The sequence below is a fragment of the Metopolophium dirhodum genome, chromosome 1 (assembly GCF_019925205.1).
Source record: "Metopolophium dirhodum isolate CAU chromosome 1, ASM1992520v1, whole genome shotgun sequence".
NCBI classification, from domain to species: domain Eukaryota; kingdom Metazoa; phylum Arthropoda; class Insecta; order Hemiptera; family Aphididae; genus Metopolophium; species Metopolophium dirhodum.
Window position 1 is genome coordinate 59,659,349 of NC_083560.1, and position 20,541 is coordinate 59,679,889.

The following is a 20,541-nucleotide window of genomic DNA, read 5'->3' on the forward strand; positions in this document are numbered from 1 at the left end:
AATAAATAGGATCATCGCGTAACGCATTGACAACGTTTTAGATATTATAACATGTATTTCAATACTGCAGTCACAGCTACTGAGCTACTACAAAACTTAAACTTTAGAGCGTAATACAATTAGTGCATATTGTTTAATTTTAAAATGCTATTTAGAATTTACTATAAAAGTCTTATTATGTCGTCGTATATAGAATTAAATTTACCTATATAGATACTAAAAATCGAGTTGTCGCAAAGTTTTGTATTATTTATGTTCGAAATAACAAGATTAAAATAACAATGTTGTAATAAAAAAACTCCTTAAAGACTTGATGTTTCTTTAGTTGTTTGCAAAGTCTTAGAGAGTCCACGCTGTATTATATGATTGCAGTCTGACATATAGAATTTTTACAAAAATATAAATAAATAGTAAAATTGTAAGACGATACAATACGATTGATGGAACAATCCGTCTCAGTATAGGTACCCAAAAATCAAAATACCCTATAGGAGTATTAGCTTACAGTTCCTTAAATATTAAGTCTTGAAGTTTAGTACGGTTAAGTATTTCTTTCGCTTTTTAACACCCTAATTATTACATAACAAGAGATAAAACATCAAACATGATGAAGAAACTCACGCGTCTATATATATACGTACATTAAATTGTAGACGTCCATTTCACGTGCGATAAGTGATATCAATAGCAAATAATAATTATTATCTTTAATTAACATCTTATAGCCGAGAGAAATGCATCGAATGATTGTGACCCGCCAAGTATTTAATATAATTTAATAATAAATGTTTACGCAGTTTTTTAGTTATTACACTTAATATATTATAATATAGGAATAATGGTCCGTTTTATTGGTTTTACATGAAATATAAAATAGAATATGAAATATACATGTATATAGTCTAGCACTTATTTTACTCGGACAATTTTACAAATTATGCAATTATGATTAATTTATATGAATTACTATAGATTTTTAACCATCGCAAAAGTCCTAAATATAAAATGAATCTTCTAAACTATTTAGCGTTGACAATTCTCCTTATAATAATACTTAAAATGTAGTAACTATAACTACTCTTTGACTTTCGATTTATAACATCATCGACATTTTCAAAAAAATTATCTCTATTGGTTATCTCTAATTTTAAATAAAAGTTTGTATAAAAAATAAACAATTCTAAATATTTGTGAATGTGGTCCAAAACTTAGAGTTTGAATTCATTCATTATTACAGAGGAAAATTGAGGTGAGCACACAGCATAATATAGCTATGGCGATTTCTCACAGACCCACTTTTGATCGTCTCTACAGAAATATTCGGTTTATGAAATGGAGAATGTATAATAATGGTAGGTATATCATCGTATACGATTAATATTTCGCACTTTTAGAGTATTTCGGGCTTATGGTCATTTTTGCTATTAAATTATGGTAATTAAATACTGCAGGACACGGGAATACGATTTAATTTCATTATCTTATAGAACATTAATAATATAGTATACTTACGTAAAATATTCAACATAAATCAATACCTACAGAAATCAAAATGTCTAAATAGTTTTATATTTTTTCTTTGAATAACCGTTGCGTTCTTTACTTATTTTCTATAAAACATTGGTGATTAAAACGCAGACACACGCATATACTATTTAACCAGCTATTAAGAAGAATAAGAAAAATTTGTAGAGCAATTTTCAGTGGCTATGTGGTATTATAATAGTATTGATAATACCTATCGAGTGCCGCGAATGGCGAGGAGTTGTTGTGAAAAATGTCTGTTAAGATATTACATTTTTGCTTCAACTTCAAAATACAATAATTTATTTTTGTATACTTTGTATGACAAGAGGGACGTCATTCTAATTAGGTACCTAACTAATTGTTTTTTATGTTTAGGTCATAAAGGTTTTATTTATGCATTTTGAAATATTTTCAGTTCGTCAAGTTCTATGCCCCAATTATCATTATCATTATAATTATTATCGTATACCTATATGGTCACCTACACCTGTTTTGGGATCAAATAAAGTTTGGCACGCGTGGAGATTTTTTTTCTCAAATCCACCGATATAAACTCATAAATATTGTAAATAGCGTTATAATATTTAGCAAAACGTCGTAAATTATATGCGCGAATACTCTGACATTGTACCGAATTACGTAATCGTATGCACATCTCCTGCTACACCTATATATAATAATATATACGCGGTGTAATATCTAATATAAAAATATGCATTTCACATAATTTCGGATTACCGGTGTTCGGCCATCGGCAAGTATACCTAATATTATTATATATAGGTGCCTGTATTACATAATGTTATAGATATACTCATACTATACACTAGTTACCATATACATTATAATATTATCATTATACGCGTGTATATATGCAAATCATTCCATATATTATTATTCAAACGGGTTTTCGGTTTTGGTCACATTTATTACGAGCAGGTATCATGTAGGTTTTTAAAACGTATAATATTATGCTAGATAGTAGCGCGCGAGTCTGCAACAAACGACCATACTTTTTCTATTATAATCGTCGCGTATAATATAGATAAGTATTATACTTAATAACATTATAATAATATTGTAATATACTCTTACACAATCGCCACGGTCCGCCGCCGATCGTTTTTTTACAATATAATATTATTATATTATTCCGTTCGGCGATAAATAATATTAATAAATAAAACGTGTACCTACACCTGGAATAACAGCACGGTATTCTGCAAAACTGATGCATTCGATGATGAGGCGCATTTACAATTTATATACTATAAGACGACGACTTTCTAGAATATTTTATTTTCGCGTTGACACGTCGAGTTTGATTATATTATTGAGTAACGCGACGCGCATTATTATTAAAATCTAAAAACCGTCTGTGCCGATCGTAATAAAGCGTTGATTTCGAAAACAAGTAATATAGTTAGTTACGTGCATCAACCTCTGTAGGAAGGTATTATGTGCAAGTTAATGGAAATCAAATTTTCTTGAGTTGGTTAAGTTAAAACATCAACGTTCATTTGTAATGGTTAATAGTTCACTAGCAATATAGGTATTCGAATCATAAAGTTTGAAGTCAGTGTAGAGAAAAATATCAATTAAACTATTGGTTAAAATGATTTTTTTTTTATTATTTCTATGTTAGGTGCGCGTATTTCCGTGAATATTGAATACTGTGAAACCGTTCAATCATTTAAAACAATAACTGAATATTTAATTCAAAATAAACTCTACTATTATTGTTTCTTAAGAGTGCAAACTGTTGTTTAGGCAATAGAAAATAATTACAGGTTATTTACACATAACATGTCAACTAAATTTTTTAATAAGGTTATAATTATTTGTTTATTCATATTTATAATAATTGTATAGGTGAGACATAATTAAGCAAAAAATAATTAATTAGCTAATTCTAGTTATTGATTTGTATAACATGATTTTAACTTATAATATTATTATTTAAGTTAACTGAAAATATCTATATTTACAAAAAAATAACGTTCAACTTAGTTTTTACTTTTTAACTTGTTAATGCCTACCTTTGCCTCAGACGTTTTCCTAAAAAATCGCAAAACATTTTGATGAAAACAGTAAATTAACAAAGCAAAAGAGAGAAATTATTAACAAATTCTTGATAAAGTTTTTGTGAAACGAACCGCATGGTCCGCATCGATTTTTTTTAATTGCGCCGTAAATAAATAAATATTATTATTATTTTAACCATTGTACGGTTATTTTTCATTTTCTGTAGACGAGTTTATGTGTTTTTAATTCTGTACTACTAATAAGGAAGCATAATAATACAATATGCTATTTGCATATTATTAAGAAAATGTATTATACGGATGAGAATTAACAGAGAAATCTAATAAAAAAATTTACGTGGATAAAAAATAGGAAATTTAAAATGTGTTTGTTTATTACATTTTTCTTTGGATTTCCGTTTTTTTTTTTTATTGTCTTGGCGTATGTATACCTAATATATTATCTATCAGTCATGTTTTATTTTTCTATTATACAAACATTGAATTGAATTTCATCTTTATCGACTATCATTCATACGTTTTTGTGCTACCCCTGTTCTCGGCTGGTATAGATTATGAGTTAATAAAATATATAAGATAAAATCATTGTTTTCTTTTAACAGGCTAAATGTATTGCATATTGGTCTTTAAATGTCCTTAAAAAATTGATAGGAAAGAAAAATTTAGCCTCGTGACTTTTTAAAAAAAAAAAAAAAAAAACAAGAGACAAAATACCAAAAAATAATAAAATATATAAGCTGAAAAATCGATAGAAATAAAATTAAAATGACGTACGAATAAATACAATTATTATATTATATTTATGTAATTATTTGCACATTAGGTATAATTATAATAACATTTTATGCGTTATACGCTTGATCTATACATCATATGTATTTATCCGTGGATTTCGTATAACTTCATTTCTACATAAATTGTACTAAATGCACAATATGATTTGTAATTAATTTTTTTACCAATGTGTCATACGGTACTTTTTATTTATAATATTATGCATTTTAACAGGGCATTATGTAGTATAATTGTATACATACGATTTGTGCAAACGTTAATATTCCATTTATTTTTCAAAGCATAATATTATAATAATTTACTTTTGTATTCGTTTTAATTCGATTTCGACATTCTTTAACATCCCGATGTAGAATAAATGTAAACATTCGCATATATTAGTTAAGATAAGATAAAAACGACTATAATATTTCTATCGGCTTTTTAATATTATAATCACATCTCGAAATCGGCTATCTGTGCAGCATCACGGAAAAAAATAATAGTTGTGTTAACCATTTAAACAGTTCGTATAACCCTAAATTTTAAGTTATTATGGCGACATGTCGCTGCAGCTATTCATTTAGTTGTTATTGCCATTCAGGTTTAGTTGTACTTATTTATTTAGTTGTACTATAACCTATAAATTGCGGTTATTGCAACTAAAAATATAAACAAATTTTACTACGAAAAACAGTTGTCGTAACCATATTATAAAGTAACTTTCCTACATTTTCGATTAGTTATTGTAACTAAATACACTGTTCAATATAACTATACGATATAAAGTAGTTATCCTACATTTTTGCATATCATTATATATATATATATATATATATATATATATATTATGCATAATATTGTCAAATACATATTTCACAGCTATATACACAGCGTACGATGCGCAAACTCGTTGCTGCAATAATTATGTAAATTAAACACAAAACTAACCTAACCTATACCTAAGTCTATTTTTTTTTATGAATGTAGCGTAAATATATTCTCAAAATTGTTTCCGAATCGTACCTACAACTACTATTGATGCGCGTGCGCGTGTTTATTATTATTATATTATATCACTATGGTGGCGTACTGTTTTTCTCTCGAGCATCGTTTTACTTGAAATATTAAAATGTATAATACACCTCCGGCGTGGTGGGCCACCGGCATTCGCGTAGGTATAGCTGAGGTGCGCTACACGCAGGACATACAGCGGTTAAGGTATTTCTATTACCGCGTGGTTCGTTTAATATTCAATAGGTCCGGAACACGGTTCCAGACAAGTCGTTTTTCTATTCGTCCGGTCTTGGTCTGCGGTTTCCCCGTCGAGAAAGTCGAATAAAAAAAGTAAAAAAAAAAAATATGATAATAATAAAGAAAAGAAAAACAGTACATAATATATACGAATCTAATGAATTATTCGAGTAATAGTAACTATTATATTATTACTTACTAGTTACTACGATCAACAATAACAATATTATTATGAAAACGTTGGAAAGCCATTATACTTATACACGATCGTTATTGTTGATATTTCGAATAGTTTTTTTATATAAAATAATAAATATTTTATTCATCATGACTTACCTAAAACTATAGCTATCTCTAATATAAACAATTCTCGTGTCACAGTGTTAGTGGTCGCACTTCTACGTAACGGCTTGACCGATTCTTATGAAATTTTGTGTGTATATCCAGTAGGCCGTAAAGTATTAAAGTATTTTTCACCGTTCTACCCCCAATCCGGGGAGGCGCTCAAGCCTTTTTGATATTTACGGTGGAAACTTGGTTTATAAATGGTTGCTATTCGTTATATAGGAGAAATAATTAGTAAAAATTAGTATTAATTATGTATTATTTGTTGCCATTGGTTATTTTGGCATATCAGGTGCAAGCATATATTGCATCAAATTAAATGTTCGCACATTGCCTACTTGATATGCTGTCGCGCACATTATCCACGATCCGACGTAGTCAGATTGCCTACCCGGGAGGTTGAGTTGCACCCAAAAGGAGTTGAACAAGTAATTTTTTTTACGGGCAGCAACGAAGTGATCAGGATCAGTTAGTGTTATATATTATTTAAATACAAAATAAAATTGTTTTGTTTTTAATAATCATAATAATCAAGTAAGCTCTGTTGATATACAAGGATAAACGTAACAAGATAACATAGTGTTATGTATTTATTTTGGTTTTGAGTAAACCGACAAAAAATTGTATATAATATTGAACGGTAAAACGCTTTATTACAAAACATTTTTTTGGGTTTTGGATAGTTATTTGAACTTCTTTCTGAGAAAATAGTTTTGACCAAAAATAAAATGCAATAATATATGACTTGTTGGATACTTCAATTTTTCGATATATTGAATAACCTACACAAAACTTTTAAAGCACTCTCGATACCTCTAAAATACGTTTTTCAAAAAAATGTCCGCCACTATAGAACTTAAAACAATAGAAACAGATGTCAACCATTTAAGTAAATAATAATTGATTCTTTGCTGAAATTTTGGACTTCGATGTTTGCTTAATATCTACCTATATATATGAATATATATTAAATCTTTATAATTTTAGCTGTGAAACTTATCGATTAATCTTGACTGGGTATCGGAATTTTGAACAAAAGCCAACATTAACCGACAACTCGGCATCGCGTGAAATCAAAAATGTAAGAAGTCGTAAAATTTAAAATAATTTAAAACTTGTACAGTGTGTACGTGCTACTGCATGTAAATTTCCTAGATCTGATCGTCTACCAAAATCTAAATAAAAAATGTATTTACTTGAATTCATTGATTAAAACTAAAAATGTGTCTATAGCATAATATTATAATATATCTATAAATAATATTATTTTATAAAATATGTTAAATCCAAGAAGATTGACAACTATCGACTACAGTAAGAGGATTTATCTGGGTTTTTGCGTTGCTTATAATACAAAATTCGAAGTTTTATATAAAGTGATGATCGTGTGACATAAACGTAGAACTCGATATTCTCCACCTTGATGAAAATGTATGAATCATAAATATGTAATAATAATTAACCATCAATAATATATTATAAACTTAGTGGGAATAAGGTAATTTTTACATTTTATTCATTTCTATGGTGAAACACAAAGTGTTACGCAAATTCAGTTAGAAAATAAAAATGTCTGTACACAGCCAAAAAAAAAAAATTATTCATGAAAAAAATTGTATGTACCTATACAGTTTATTGTATTTTCTGAGAGACGAGAAGTAGATTTTTTTTATAATTAATTAATTTTAATGAAAAATTCGATAGATTAATTACTTGTCAAATAACCCTCCATCACGCCCAGTGACTCAACAATCGGCTAACATTTGATGAAATCATTTATTCAACAGCAGCCAGCGTGTCCGATAATTTTAATATTCTAATAATTGATAATTATTATTTAAACAAAGAAAATAAGTTAAGATTGACATTTCCAACGAATTATTTAAAAATAAAAATTTGAAAATTTGACATTAAACCAAATCTATTTATAATGATATTCAATGTACAAAGAATATTATACATTTGTCCGCTGATGCAACGGTTAGGCATGTATTATAATATTATGGTATCGTTCAACAATTGATTCAAACAAAAGTTTGACATTTAGCGTGTCAATTAAAGTATTTACATACTTCTACGATAGCGCTTAAGACGATCAAATTATATGTTCCAATACAGATGAGATTTAATTTGTTTGATTTTGCTGAATTTAATAACTGGCAAACGAATTTTAAGCAATACTCACATATAATTCAGTTTTCTGTTGGCATTATTTAATTTAGTTTGTTTTGTAGTTTGTACCCATATATTATATAATATATATAGGTACCTATGTGATTTATTTAATTTTTAATATTTGTAAAAGGTCTGATCCAAAAGTTTTTTGATCAACCAGACCATGTTTATAAATCGGAAATTCTAAGTCGTAGCCTACAGCAGGGATCACAAATTAATATTTTTGGAGGCCCCCGTTATAGGAATAATTCAGGACATTTTCACCCATACAAATTTAATGTACTTATTTATCCAAAAAATGTAATTAAAATTATTGAAATCCTTTTATATGCCACCTACAAAAATATAATTTTAAAAATAAAATTCTTGTCTGGGGCCAGATAACGTTCATCCACGGTAATCCGTGGCCTATAGGATAATCCGTTGTAACTTATAGATATTTTAAAAAAGCTATATTAGGATCTTATGAAAATTTCAAGGTAGTTTTCCCTCGGGGCAATAAAAACTACAGAAATATTGCAAACAAATTGTAACGTTATCACGACAACTAAGGGTTTTTTAATAAAAATATTTCTGTTATTTTACTGTAATTTAAAAAAATAATAATCTAAAAGCCTAATATAATAGGATATTTGATTAAGTTTTGGATAGATGAGGAATCGATTATTAGCTGATAAAGATTTTTTTTTAAAATTAAATATTTTAAGTGTTTACGCAGTATCGGTATGGTTAAACCAATTATGTAAGTTTTAACGGTTGAAAACATAAAAATATGAATAATAATAACAAAACAAAAAAAAATTTTAGTTTCGGTTTTACTATCATACAATTTGCAATTTGTATTGCCTATGTAGACCTGAAAATTGAATAGAAATATTTATAGATTTATGCTTATTCTATATTATTATGCAAGTAAATCTGTCATATGCAAAACATATAGAATTCAAATTTGCCCATTCATATAATAATAATATAATATATGATATATCAAATCAGATTTTCTTATAACTATTTACTATGTTCATCAACTATCTATCCTTTTTTTTCTCAGTCGATTTATTTCTGCAAGTGTTGTTAGGTAGGTTCATATAATATACTAAGAGACTTGTGATTTTAGTTGGTATTCAAATATTAAAACATACATTTTTAAAATAAAAAATAAATGCATTATTTATGAATAATACTTGCAACATATTTAGACTGGTGAGAAAAACGTTAATTTTTAAATAAGTGGATATCGCATTTTCATTTTTAAAGTAAATCTTGAGTGATAATTTCACGTTCTAATGTTCTATCCATTAGAAAAATAAATTAATTGGTGGTCAATATTGTTATGTTTTTGTTTATTACCCTACCTGCCTTTTTTTTTTCAACGAAACATTTTTATTTATTATATACATATATTCCATATATTAAATTGTACTTTGTTTATAGGATTGTAGTGGTGCCTCCTTAAGGTCAACTTTTCTGTATAGGTACAATTATTATGAAAAATTAAAGGTCATGTGTACGTTCCGTACTACGATTCGGAAACATTTAATAACATAAAAATATTTCTATTAAATTCACGAAGCCCCTCGAGAAGTTGTTCTCGTAAAAAAAAAACCATTTAAATAAAGTGATAATTTTTTGTATCATACCACCCTGAAAATGAAAAAAAAAATAAAAAGTGTATTTATAGAATACATCATCGTAAAATAAGCAAATGATGTTTGCTTTAAATATTGATATTCTTGTTTGTAAAATATTTATAACAATATTCAATATTAGAATAATAAATTATTGCCTATAGGTAGTAAAAATGACAAATTTGTGTAAAAACCATAATACAATTTAGTATTGTATACAATAAGATTTACCTAAAATACTATTACCTAACTCAAACTTAATTAATTAATATAATATAAATTTATAATTTTTGTTTTTGTGTCTGTTATCGCCGTTTGGGGCAGTTGTAACACTGCTTGGATTTTCTTCAACAGGATCTGGTTCGATGGGAAAGTAAATCTAGTTGGTGTATTCGAGAAGTTAAAATTTAAAATTCTTAATAGTTTTCAAAAACACTGGGAAAAACAAAACAAAAATTAAGGAAAAACGATAATTTTTAAGCAAAATCGGTTTTCAACTAAATCGAATTTGGTTTTTGGAGTAATTCTAAAGCAAATAACCATAGATAAAACATTCACTGAATAGTTATATTAGCATTTCCTATACACGATAAAATTATGAAAAGATTTTGACTTGTTTTGAAATGTTTACGGACATTTTCTATTATCAACTTTTTAGTTGTTTTTTTCTATAAATATCAGTAAAATTGTATTTGTTGGGTAAAAAAGCGTGAAAATGTAATACAAGGCTCCTGCCTAATATATTGTTACAATAGCAGTTGAAAATATTAAAAATATATATGCACTGATTTTCTTTTATAACCATTTTTGAAAAAATTTATCAAATTTTAAATTTTAAAATAATTTTGCAGTTAAAAATGTATAAAATTCTCAACTTTTATAGCTAAGGATTGAAAATTTAAAACAAGGTTCCACGTAAATAGGTAAATTGCTTTATTCACAATAATATCATCAAATATACTTAGTATAATATATCATAGGCAGACTTCGCTCAGAATCGTTTTTCGTATACAATATATCATTGAATTCGGATTTAACACAGTCCACACAGTAACCCACTTGTAACCTACTGTTCAGCAGAGTGACACCCACTTGCCCACCTTTTTAATTTATTTTTACTCTTTGAAAACGTAAAATAATGTGGAATCGCACTCTTTTAATCACATACCTATAATACCATTCAGCCCACTGCAAGCTAACACGTGCATAATCCGACAATCGAAATAAGAACCTACGCCCATATATATATATAATATCGGATCTATCACAATAATAACAATACCGCCTACACCTAATATAAAGTACCAGTGTATTTAATTTAAAAAGTAGTTGTTTTGAATCTTACTGCAGGTAGTTGTCGTGTTTTCAAAACCACCGATAGTTCTGTTTACATTCCGTATATACGGTCGCGGATGTATTGAATTCCTAGAAATAAAATAAATCTACCATCTCATTTTCATCTGCTATACGGAGGAAAAAACAAAACATTCAAAGGTTTCAATTGATTTGAGTCAATATTATACCGAATAAACATAATTTTCAGGAAATGAAAGAGAGTTATCTTCTACAACTACAATACTGAATATACTGGCATAATAATAACATACGACGCACACATTCGAGCAATTCAAATATTTAGTCAACCCCATGCATCCCATACTTTATTAGTACACAGTAGGGTGACCATGAGTCCCGTTTGAAACATTACCATCCCGTTTTTGATCCACATGTGCCCTGGTCCCGACAAACTTCAAACGGGACGGTATGCGTGAATGAAAAATATGTACGCGACACACAATATTTTTACAATTATTTTATATTGAATTATTGAAACCGAAGTCAATAGTTATAAACAACTGTCTTTTGTAGAACGATTTCTGAATTCTGATAACAATTATTGTCTACAATAAGCATATATGCAGTACAACATGGTCGTATTGGCAACATAATATTACATTATACTGAGACTTAATTGTGTACACTTACGCAGTGTGATGAACTCGCAAGATCCAAAAACTACCTTACAAAAAACATTATCTCAATAATATCTTTAAAAAAATATATAAACAATTTTTAGAGATATTTTTTTTAGAATAAAAATTGTTTGTGACATATTTTTTTATAAATATGTTTACCCTATACAGTCATTATACTATACATATTAATACCTGTGGTAAAGTGGATCGGAAAACGTCGACATAGTATTGAAAGATTAAAATGGACGAACTATTCGGGTTAAAATACAAGTACGTTGTTTTGAGTTTCGGATACTTTTCCAAATATAATGGATAACAAAAAGCGTAAACGCGATGACATTCGACTATATTATAATACCTAAGATATTAGGCGTAGATCGATTTCGGTTCTATATTCCACATGACATTATTGATATTGTTATATATTATCATCATCAATATATTGTTACCTATTTTATAATAATAATATTAAAACATGCGTGAAAATGTATGTAATAATATCGTGCGTGACATTTACGTGCGGTGCATATTTTCATAATATCGGTCGTGATTGTTTGCGCAGTTCAGTCTTTATAATAGCGCTTATTGCGTTGTCCGGAGATCGCGGTCCGCACAGATAATATTATTATTACAATTATTATTCAGATAATTGATGAAAAAAACACACACGGCGGTTCCGATTGATCGACGTCTGTGCACAATATACATTTTATCGTATTATTCTATACGATCGCGTATTATCTGCGGTCATAACGACGTTTTAATGACACGAGTGATGGCGATTTGTGTCCGACGACGGCCAACACAATTATAGGTATAATTCGACGGCGATAATCATACTATTATTATCATCATAGGCGACACGCCCGCCGTCGACGCGAACTCAGTGTGTGTGCAGTGTGCTTATACGAATAGCGTTTGAACGTATATGTTTCGCGTAAGATAATAATATTATAATTATTAGGTATTGTGATCTCTCGACAGAGTATAGTCGTTCCGCGGTAAAAAAAAAAGAAGTGTTTGATCGGGCGAGCGCCGAACAGCTCCTCCCGAGTGGAGTTCCGACCACGGTATTATACATTTATTACAATAATAATATTTTGACGTACTGCTAGGAGGTACCTACGAACCTTATCGTATGTTCGCGAATGTCTATCGTACCTAGGTGATATTGTAGGTGTGCGGTCTCCGAAGTGTCATCCGTGGACCAGTGGTTAAGGTAAATCGATAAAATACATATTAAAATGTTTGTATCGCACGGTCGGTATAGATTGGTAGGCAGAACGTCCGTCTCATCTTGGCACTTGCAACCGTCAAACGATTTTTTTTTTTTTTTAAATATCTAGCTCGAGTACTGTAATTTAATATAAAATGGTTTTTTGACCACCAAAAATTATAACTGTTGCCGAGTTCCAAGATTAGCGCCTGGACGGTCCATAATATAGGTGCTAATATATACGTATATTTTTTTGTGTAGCAACTCGGAAACATATTAATATGTATACGTTTTGACTAGTTTTGAGTAAGTAAATAATCTGACTTTAAAGTTTTCCATTATGATATGCGACATAATATACCTATAGCATCGTATAACCTCGAGACCACGAGAAAACTCGAATCACAATAATATTATTCAAAATCAACAATTATTTTTGTGTTCTTCTACAATATGATTTATTGTATAATGTGTTGAGGGTGTGATATCTATTATAATAGTACATGATTACAAATAATTTTCCGTTTAACTCGTCAAAATATATTATAATATCATATATACACGCTTATATACTTACCATGATATTATGATGTACCTGTATAGATTTAAGGTCTATTTGTTTTACTCGAATTCGCATAATGTCCTAAAGTCACGTCCATCTCGATACCCGTGAATGCATATAGTTCCTCGTCACATGATGATTCCCTCGTCCACTGGAGGGCCACCGCGTCCTGTAAGTCCGTCGTCTCTATGACTCTATTCATGCATCCATCAAACCTTCCCAGGCCACCAAGTGCTTTTCTTTTTGTCGTTTATTACACGTGATGTACATTCACGGTGCAGTCTTGGACGTGTGATTATAATATTATTCGGGGTGATCCGTTTAACGGGATACATTCATCATTATTTCTGAAAACAATAACGTTTTTGAAAATATTTCCTTTGTATATAATTTTAAGTCACTATAAAACAACATATTTTCAGGGAAAAAATTATATTTTTTTATTACATTTTATCGTTGTAGTTTTTTACATTTTCCACCGTTTAGAATGACAACATACATTTTTAATTTCACATTCCTATGCAAAATATTTGTTGGAGTATTTCGATCTATAAAAATTAAATTTCGGACGACGAGTATATAGTTCAGTGTAGTTATAAATATTAATAATTAATATTTAGATGAGCGAAGTAGTGGACTAGTGTTGTGCGGGGAAAGTATCACGGAACCACTCCACTCCGCTCATAAAAACTTGAAATATTTATAACTACTAATAAACTATAATCGTCAAAAATTCTGTTTTTATAATATATCGAAGTACCTAAGTTGAAATCAACGTTAAAAGTTTTTTAAATAAGAAGTGTAAAATGTCTAACACTTAAGTGTCTTACGTTTTAAATGGATCACCCATACCTATTATAATATGTAAACGATTGTCAATCGATCGAACCAAGTAGGTACTACAACTACGTATTTAGAAATTTGTCGTGGGGAGGGCCCAGGTCATTTTCAGAACACAGAGCCGTGGGGAGCTTATAAGTCCATGTACAATTTTCGAGTTTCTAATCATCTAATATATAAAAATCTCGTGTCACGGACCGTTAGTCTCACGGTGTTAGTGTACGAACTCCTCCGTACCTAACGGCTTAACCGATTCGGATAGAAATTTTTGTACATTTCGTATAGGTACGAGAATAGGTCGTAAAGTATTTTTCACCCTCCTAGCCCAACCTGGGGAGTTTCTCAAACGGGGATTTTGAGATTTGCTGTGGCCATGTAAATACTGTGCAAATTCACAATCTGATACTGGCAATGTAAATTTATAACAAAATAAAAATCACGATATTAATTGAACATTTTGACAGTTGAAGGACCGAAAAGTTTTTACAAAATCCTTCGTAAGTATTCGTAATCATTCCTAAAATTTGTTTTTTTAATCATAAAAAAACACAAAATTGAACATGTACGAGACATGAGTCAATGGGAGGGGTTCGGACCCCATAGACCCCCCCCCCCCCACCCCCCGTAAATACGCCACTGACAACTACCTATTACTATCTACTTGTTTTAAATCTATCATATTCCATTTTATATCGAACGTCACGGTTTTGTGCGTATTTCGTCACGTTGCAGACCTCATTCACGCCGAGCAGTTTTGCCGAACTGCTGTCCGGTTCGTATTCCGAGCTGCCGCTGAACGAGGAGATCGACTCGCTGACGGACGTACATGCAGTGCTGACGGACGCGGCCGAACAACAGCAACCGAATCACCAGCAACAGCACCAGCACAATGGTGCGTCGGGCCTCCAGTTGCCGAGTTTCCAGGAGACGTACGCCGCCACGGGCGCGGGCGTAGGGTTCAAAATGGAAGAGGATTACGGTGCGCAAACCGCTGCGGCGGCCGCGGTGACCATGACCGCATCAGCCGCTTATCATCAACAACACCACCACCCCCATATACACCTCCACCACCAACAACAACAACAACAACAACAACAACAGCAGCAGCAGCAGCTTCATCATCAGCAGCAGCAGCCACAGCCACAGCCGGTTCATCATCAGCTCCAACACCAACACCATGTCCAACAACACCAGCAGCAGCAACACAACGGACAGCAGCACCAGCACCTCCATCACGGACCGCCGGCCCCGGCCCCGCCGCTCATACATTTCAACTATCACTTTCAACACTTTCCGGGCGCGTTGCCGCCGCCTTCTCAGCAGCCGCCCGATTCGCCGACCGCCGATCAAAGCGGCACAGCGTCCGTGTTCGAACCCATGTTGGATCACGTGCAGGGTGTCATGTCGCCCAAGCGACACCATCCACAGCATCACCACCACCACCAACAACAACACCACCATCAACAGCAGCAGCAGCAGCAGCAACAACAACAGCAGCAGCAGCAACACGTCGTCGTCGCTGTAAATCACCAGCACCACCATCAACAACAACAGTCTCTTCAAGTGCCTCAGCCGCCGCCGACGCCGCGGCCAACGGCCACGTCTCTGATGATTGACGCGGCCACCGAGCAGCTGCAGCACGTCGTCAACAACGCCGCTTTGGTGGACGCCAACAGGAGCTCGAGGACTTCGTCGGTCGCTGCAGTGTTGGCGCTAAGGACTGCCACCGATCCGTCCGCCAGGTGAGTCCAAATTATATATTATTATTAAGCCTTGGAAGTTGTAGGAGCTAAAAAGGGAGAACTATGCATGGAAAAATTTCAAATATGCAAAAAAAACCTCAGTTAAATAATATTGAGTTTTATATTTAATATTATTATTAAAACACACCGCTTTAGAAAATATTAAATACCTATGCATTGATATGCGTATGAAAATCAAGAAATATAATATACATTTTCCCACTAAAATGAACGAAATATGCTAAATATGTATTTTTAAACTCACCATTGGATATAGCTTTGATTTCTGCTATAAATCGAGGGAATATAGAATGATATGCAGCTCCTACAACTTCCAAGACCTAATTATTATTATTATTATTATTATTATTATTCGCATATTACACCGTATGGATCATTGATAATTAAACATATTATAACTAATGCATATATGGATACGGCAATCCAGCTATCTTCATAGGAATCTTTTTGGACTTTTAGCCTATACAATGGAGAGAGAAACGATGGTTCTCATTCGCACAGAAGCGATTCTGAGCGATAATAAGAAACCAATATATTTTAAACTAAAGTGTGAAGAGGTGCAATGATCGCGTTTAACGGTGCACATACCATGGTATCAGCGGTGTTGGTTATCAGATTTTTACACAATGCCTCATTCATAAGTTATAAATATCGATGGTATAGGTACTTATAGGCGTGTCTGTTGACTTGTGGATGAGGGAGGGAAGAAATTATATTTAGCGCGTTTAGTAGTTTGAGGAGGTGACGTAGTTAATGGCCTGTTTTTAATTGATATTTGTTCGATAAATATTGGTAGGTATATAAGAGTATAAAAGCATACGATAAAAACATTTATAATTATAATATTTTTTTGAATTTTTTTCTCACTTGAATATTATAAAAAATATTAAATATTAATATACATTTGTACTGACCTACATGCGTGTTATATCTGTATAATGTAAAACACATCCCTACAAAAATATAATACCTATCATTTATTATTATTATCACTTGGAAATGTTTATTTTTTTTTATTCGACAACTCGACAACAATCGAATTCGATATCCGTTCGCTTTACCCACGTAATATATTTTTATATAATACTGCGGGTACGCGCCGTGCATGGGAAAATGGCTTTCCGAGCTATTATCGCGGAAACAACCCTCATATACATTGCGAATAAATACAACCGTTGTCGTCGTTCGTCAAATCGCGTTCAATATCACGTAGGTAGATGTTATAGCAGTACCATAATATTCTATCATAATACATCACACCGATCCACGTCGGTTGTAAGTGACGAAGTGTGCGTAATACAATATATATTATTTTATATTCATTATGAATATCCCGTGTAAGGTTACCGTGATTATTGGATCTATGCCGAAATTTAAATACTTACCTATTTCAATTTCGCGGAATTCGGCATCTATGTTGGTGTCTATACCTATCTATCATGTGTGGGAAACCCGCGGGCAAAGGAATGAGATTTTGAATAACGGTGAATAAAAACCATCGTGTACCTGTACAATTTAATGACACTGTAACCTGCAGACTTGTTAAGTTTTCGAATGCATGTAACACTAGACACTAGTTACACTAGCTTAAATACTTGTTTGATATTTCAAAAACTTTTAAAATAATGGTTGACAGTAAATTAATGTACGTGTTTTAAATTCTCTAGTAGGTACTAAATTTGTATTCGTATTTTTATTCCAAAACACTTAATACCTATAAAAATACCTAACCTATTTACGTGGAGTCTTGTTATTTTCAATCCTTAGCCATAAAAGTTAAACATTTTATACATTTTTAACTACAAAATAATTAATAAATTATAAATTTGATAAATGTTGTCAAAATTTGAACTTTAAATGCATATAAAAAAAAAATTGTGCCTATGTATTTTTAATATTTTTCAACTGCTATTAGAACGATATATCAGGAGCCTTATATTAAATTTTAACGCTTTTTTACCCAACAAATAAAATTTTATTGATATTTATAGGAAAAAAACTAAAAAAATTTAAAACTGACAATGTCCGTAAACAGCTCAAAAAGAGTCAACATATTTTTAAAATTTTATGGTGTATAGAAAATGTTAATATACCTAAATATTCAGTGAAATTTTCAAGTATCTACAATCAATCGTTTTTTAATTACAATAAAATAAGAAAATTGTTACATGAGAAATCGAGTGAATATCAAAATTATAAATAAATTTCAGACGCTCATAAAAATTTAATTTAAGTTTCTTGTGGACATTTTTTTTTTTTGATAAAGGTAGACAAACTTATGAGTAATCTTATATTACATTTTCAAATCTTAGATTTAAAAAGAAAAATTTTTATGAATTCTCAACTCAAAATAATTTGCTAATTTTCGTGATTTTTCCGTATTTTGTCAAAATTTGAACTTTAAATGCTTATAAATAAAAACTGTGACTAAGGATTTTTAATTTTTTTCATCTGCCTTTGAAACAATAACCTAGGAGCCTTCTATTATATTTTCAAGCTTTTTTACTCAACAGGTAAAATTTTATTGATATTTATAAAAAAAAAACTAAAAAAAATGAAAATTGACAATGTCCGTAAACAGCTCAAAATAGGTCAAAATATTTGGAAAATGTTATGGTGTATAGGAAATGCAATTATAAACATTCAGTCAAAATTTCATGTCTCTACGGTCATTTGTTTTAGAGTTACACCAAAAACCAAAATCGATTTTCTCAAAAACAGATTTTGCGTAAAAATTCCTGTTTTTCCATAATTTTTCTTTTGTTTTTCACGTCGCTTTTGAAAATTACTGGGAAATTCTTACTTTTGACCCCCCAAAGTACCAACAAAATTCACTTTCCTATCAGAAAAGTTACTGTTGAAGAAAATCCAAGCACTTTTACTGTCCTAAAAAAAAATAAAAAAAAATAAAAAAAAAACACACATCATTGTAAAATCAATACATTCATCGCTTCGCTCAGAATCTAAAATATAAAAAATTTTATTCAAGAAAGAATGAACCCGGCAAAAATAACACCATTTTAACAACTCAAAATAACTTTGAAATACACTTTTCCCGGGTCTGCCTTACCACGCACCAACCAATAACCGTACAATTATTGCGTGGGTACCTACTCACTACATTGTATTATGACACAATGTAATTTCCACTAACCGTTTATCAATCAGTTAATAGGTGTTGTTAAGTTATTGTATATATACACGGTTAGCTTGAATTGAAAAAAAAATAGAAAAGAAATGCAAAAATGCAAACAACATTTAAGATTTAAATTTCTTATTGATTCGGATATGATTAGAATGCGTACTCTGTAAAATATTTTTAGGTACGTTTATAACAACAACGACAATAATGATAATAATCAGGTCTGGATTTGAATATTGCAAGACGCGTTTCTTTTTTAAAATTATTGTATTTTAGGATGCTTTCTATTATCACGCATTATTCGTTACATATTATAATACAGGCTTCATTCAAAATGATTCATCAACCGATTTCAAATGCTTGTATATTTTTAATTTTTAGGTTTAGAGTAATAATGATACATCAAATAAAAGAATAATATTTTTAATTTAATTGATAGTACCTATAGGATATAATTAATGTTGCTTGGCTCAGCACGTCTTAGTGGCTGAAATCAATCACTCGTGCGAAATGATTGAGAGTAAGCAATGGCCGCTGCCACAAGTTCTCGGATGGGTGACCACCCGGGTTTGTAGTGCGCAAAAACCTCGCCACACATACAAGTGTTCCTAACCAACCGTACCAACCGCACCAACCTTATAGGCTAATGACTTCAGTAATCGAAGACTTAAAACCTAATGAAAAAAAATGAATGTTGTACATAGCTTCTCTTGGTCACACCAACGACATCTAGTCGGAACTCAAATTAATTCCATGCATCATATCCGTTGTAATTGACTTTGCTGATTGTCTAACTCTTCTGTGGTTGCTAATGATGGTTCAATATACTATATACACACTATTTTTAACATATGTATATTGTATATCACCAAAATAAGTAGTCACATGACGTAAGAATCGTAAGATAAGGTGACGTAGGGTTCCGAAGGCAAAGCATCGGATGATTAATTTTGAATAATTCTGTATTATAATATATGTAAACATTAAGCGATATTGCAAAATAATAATATACACATTTTGTCATTTTTAACTGATTATAAATACATTTTTTTCGTCAGAATAGAAAATTCGCAAAATTTGGCAGCATTAATACCAACGTTTGATAATAACTGTACAACATAATATATTATTATTAAGTTATTATTATATAAAAAAAACCTAATTATAATTCATGTAGAAGAAATAATAGTATAAGAATATACATATATTCAATAATTACAAAAAGAACGTTATAAGCTCAATTACTTAAAAGGTTAAAATCATCAAACGAATATTATCAATAGATATATTTTCT

General features: G+C 30.7%; 1 protein-coding gene across 5 annotated transcripts in view; it reads left to right on the forward strand.

Annotated features, from left to right (window-relative positions):
• LOC132935358 (probable nuclear hormone receptor HR38) overlaps positions 1–20,541 on the forward strand; it is a 91,240-nt gene that overhangs the window by 57,339 nt on the left and 13,360 nt on the right. For all 5 annotated transcript variants that reach the window (XM_061001886.1, XM_061001888.1, XM_061001885.1 and 2 more), the window contains one exon: positions 15,075–16,084. In XM_061001886.1, coding sequence (XP_060857869.1) covers positions 15,075–16,084 — 1,010 coding nt within the window. The remainder of the gene's footprint in view (positions 1–15,074; positions 16,085–20,541) is intronic.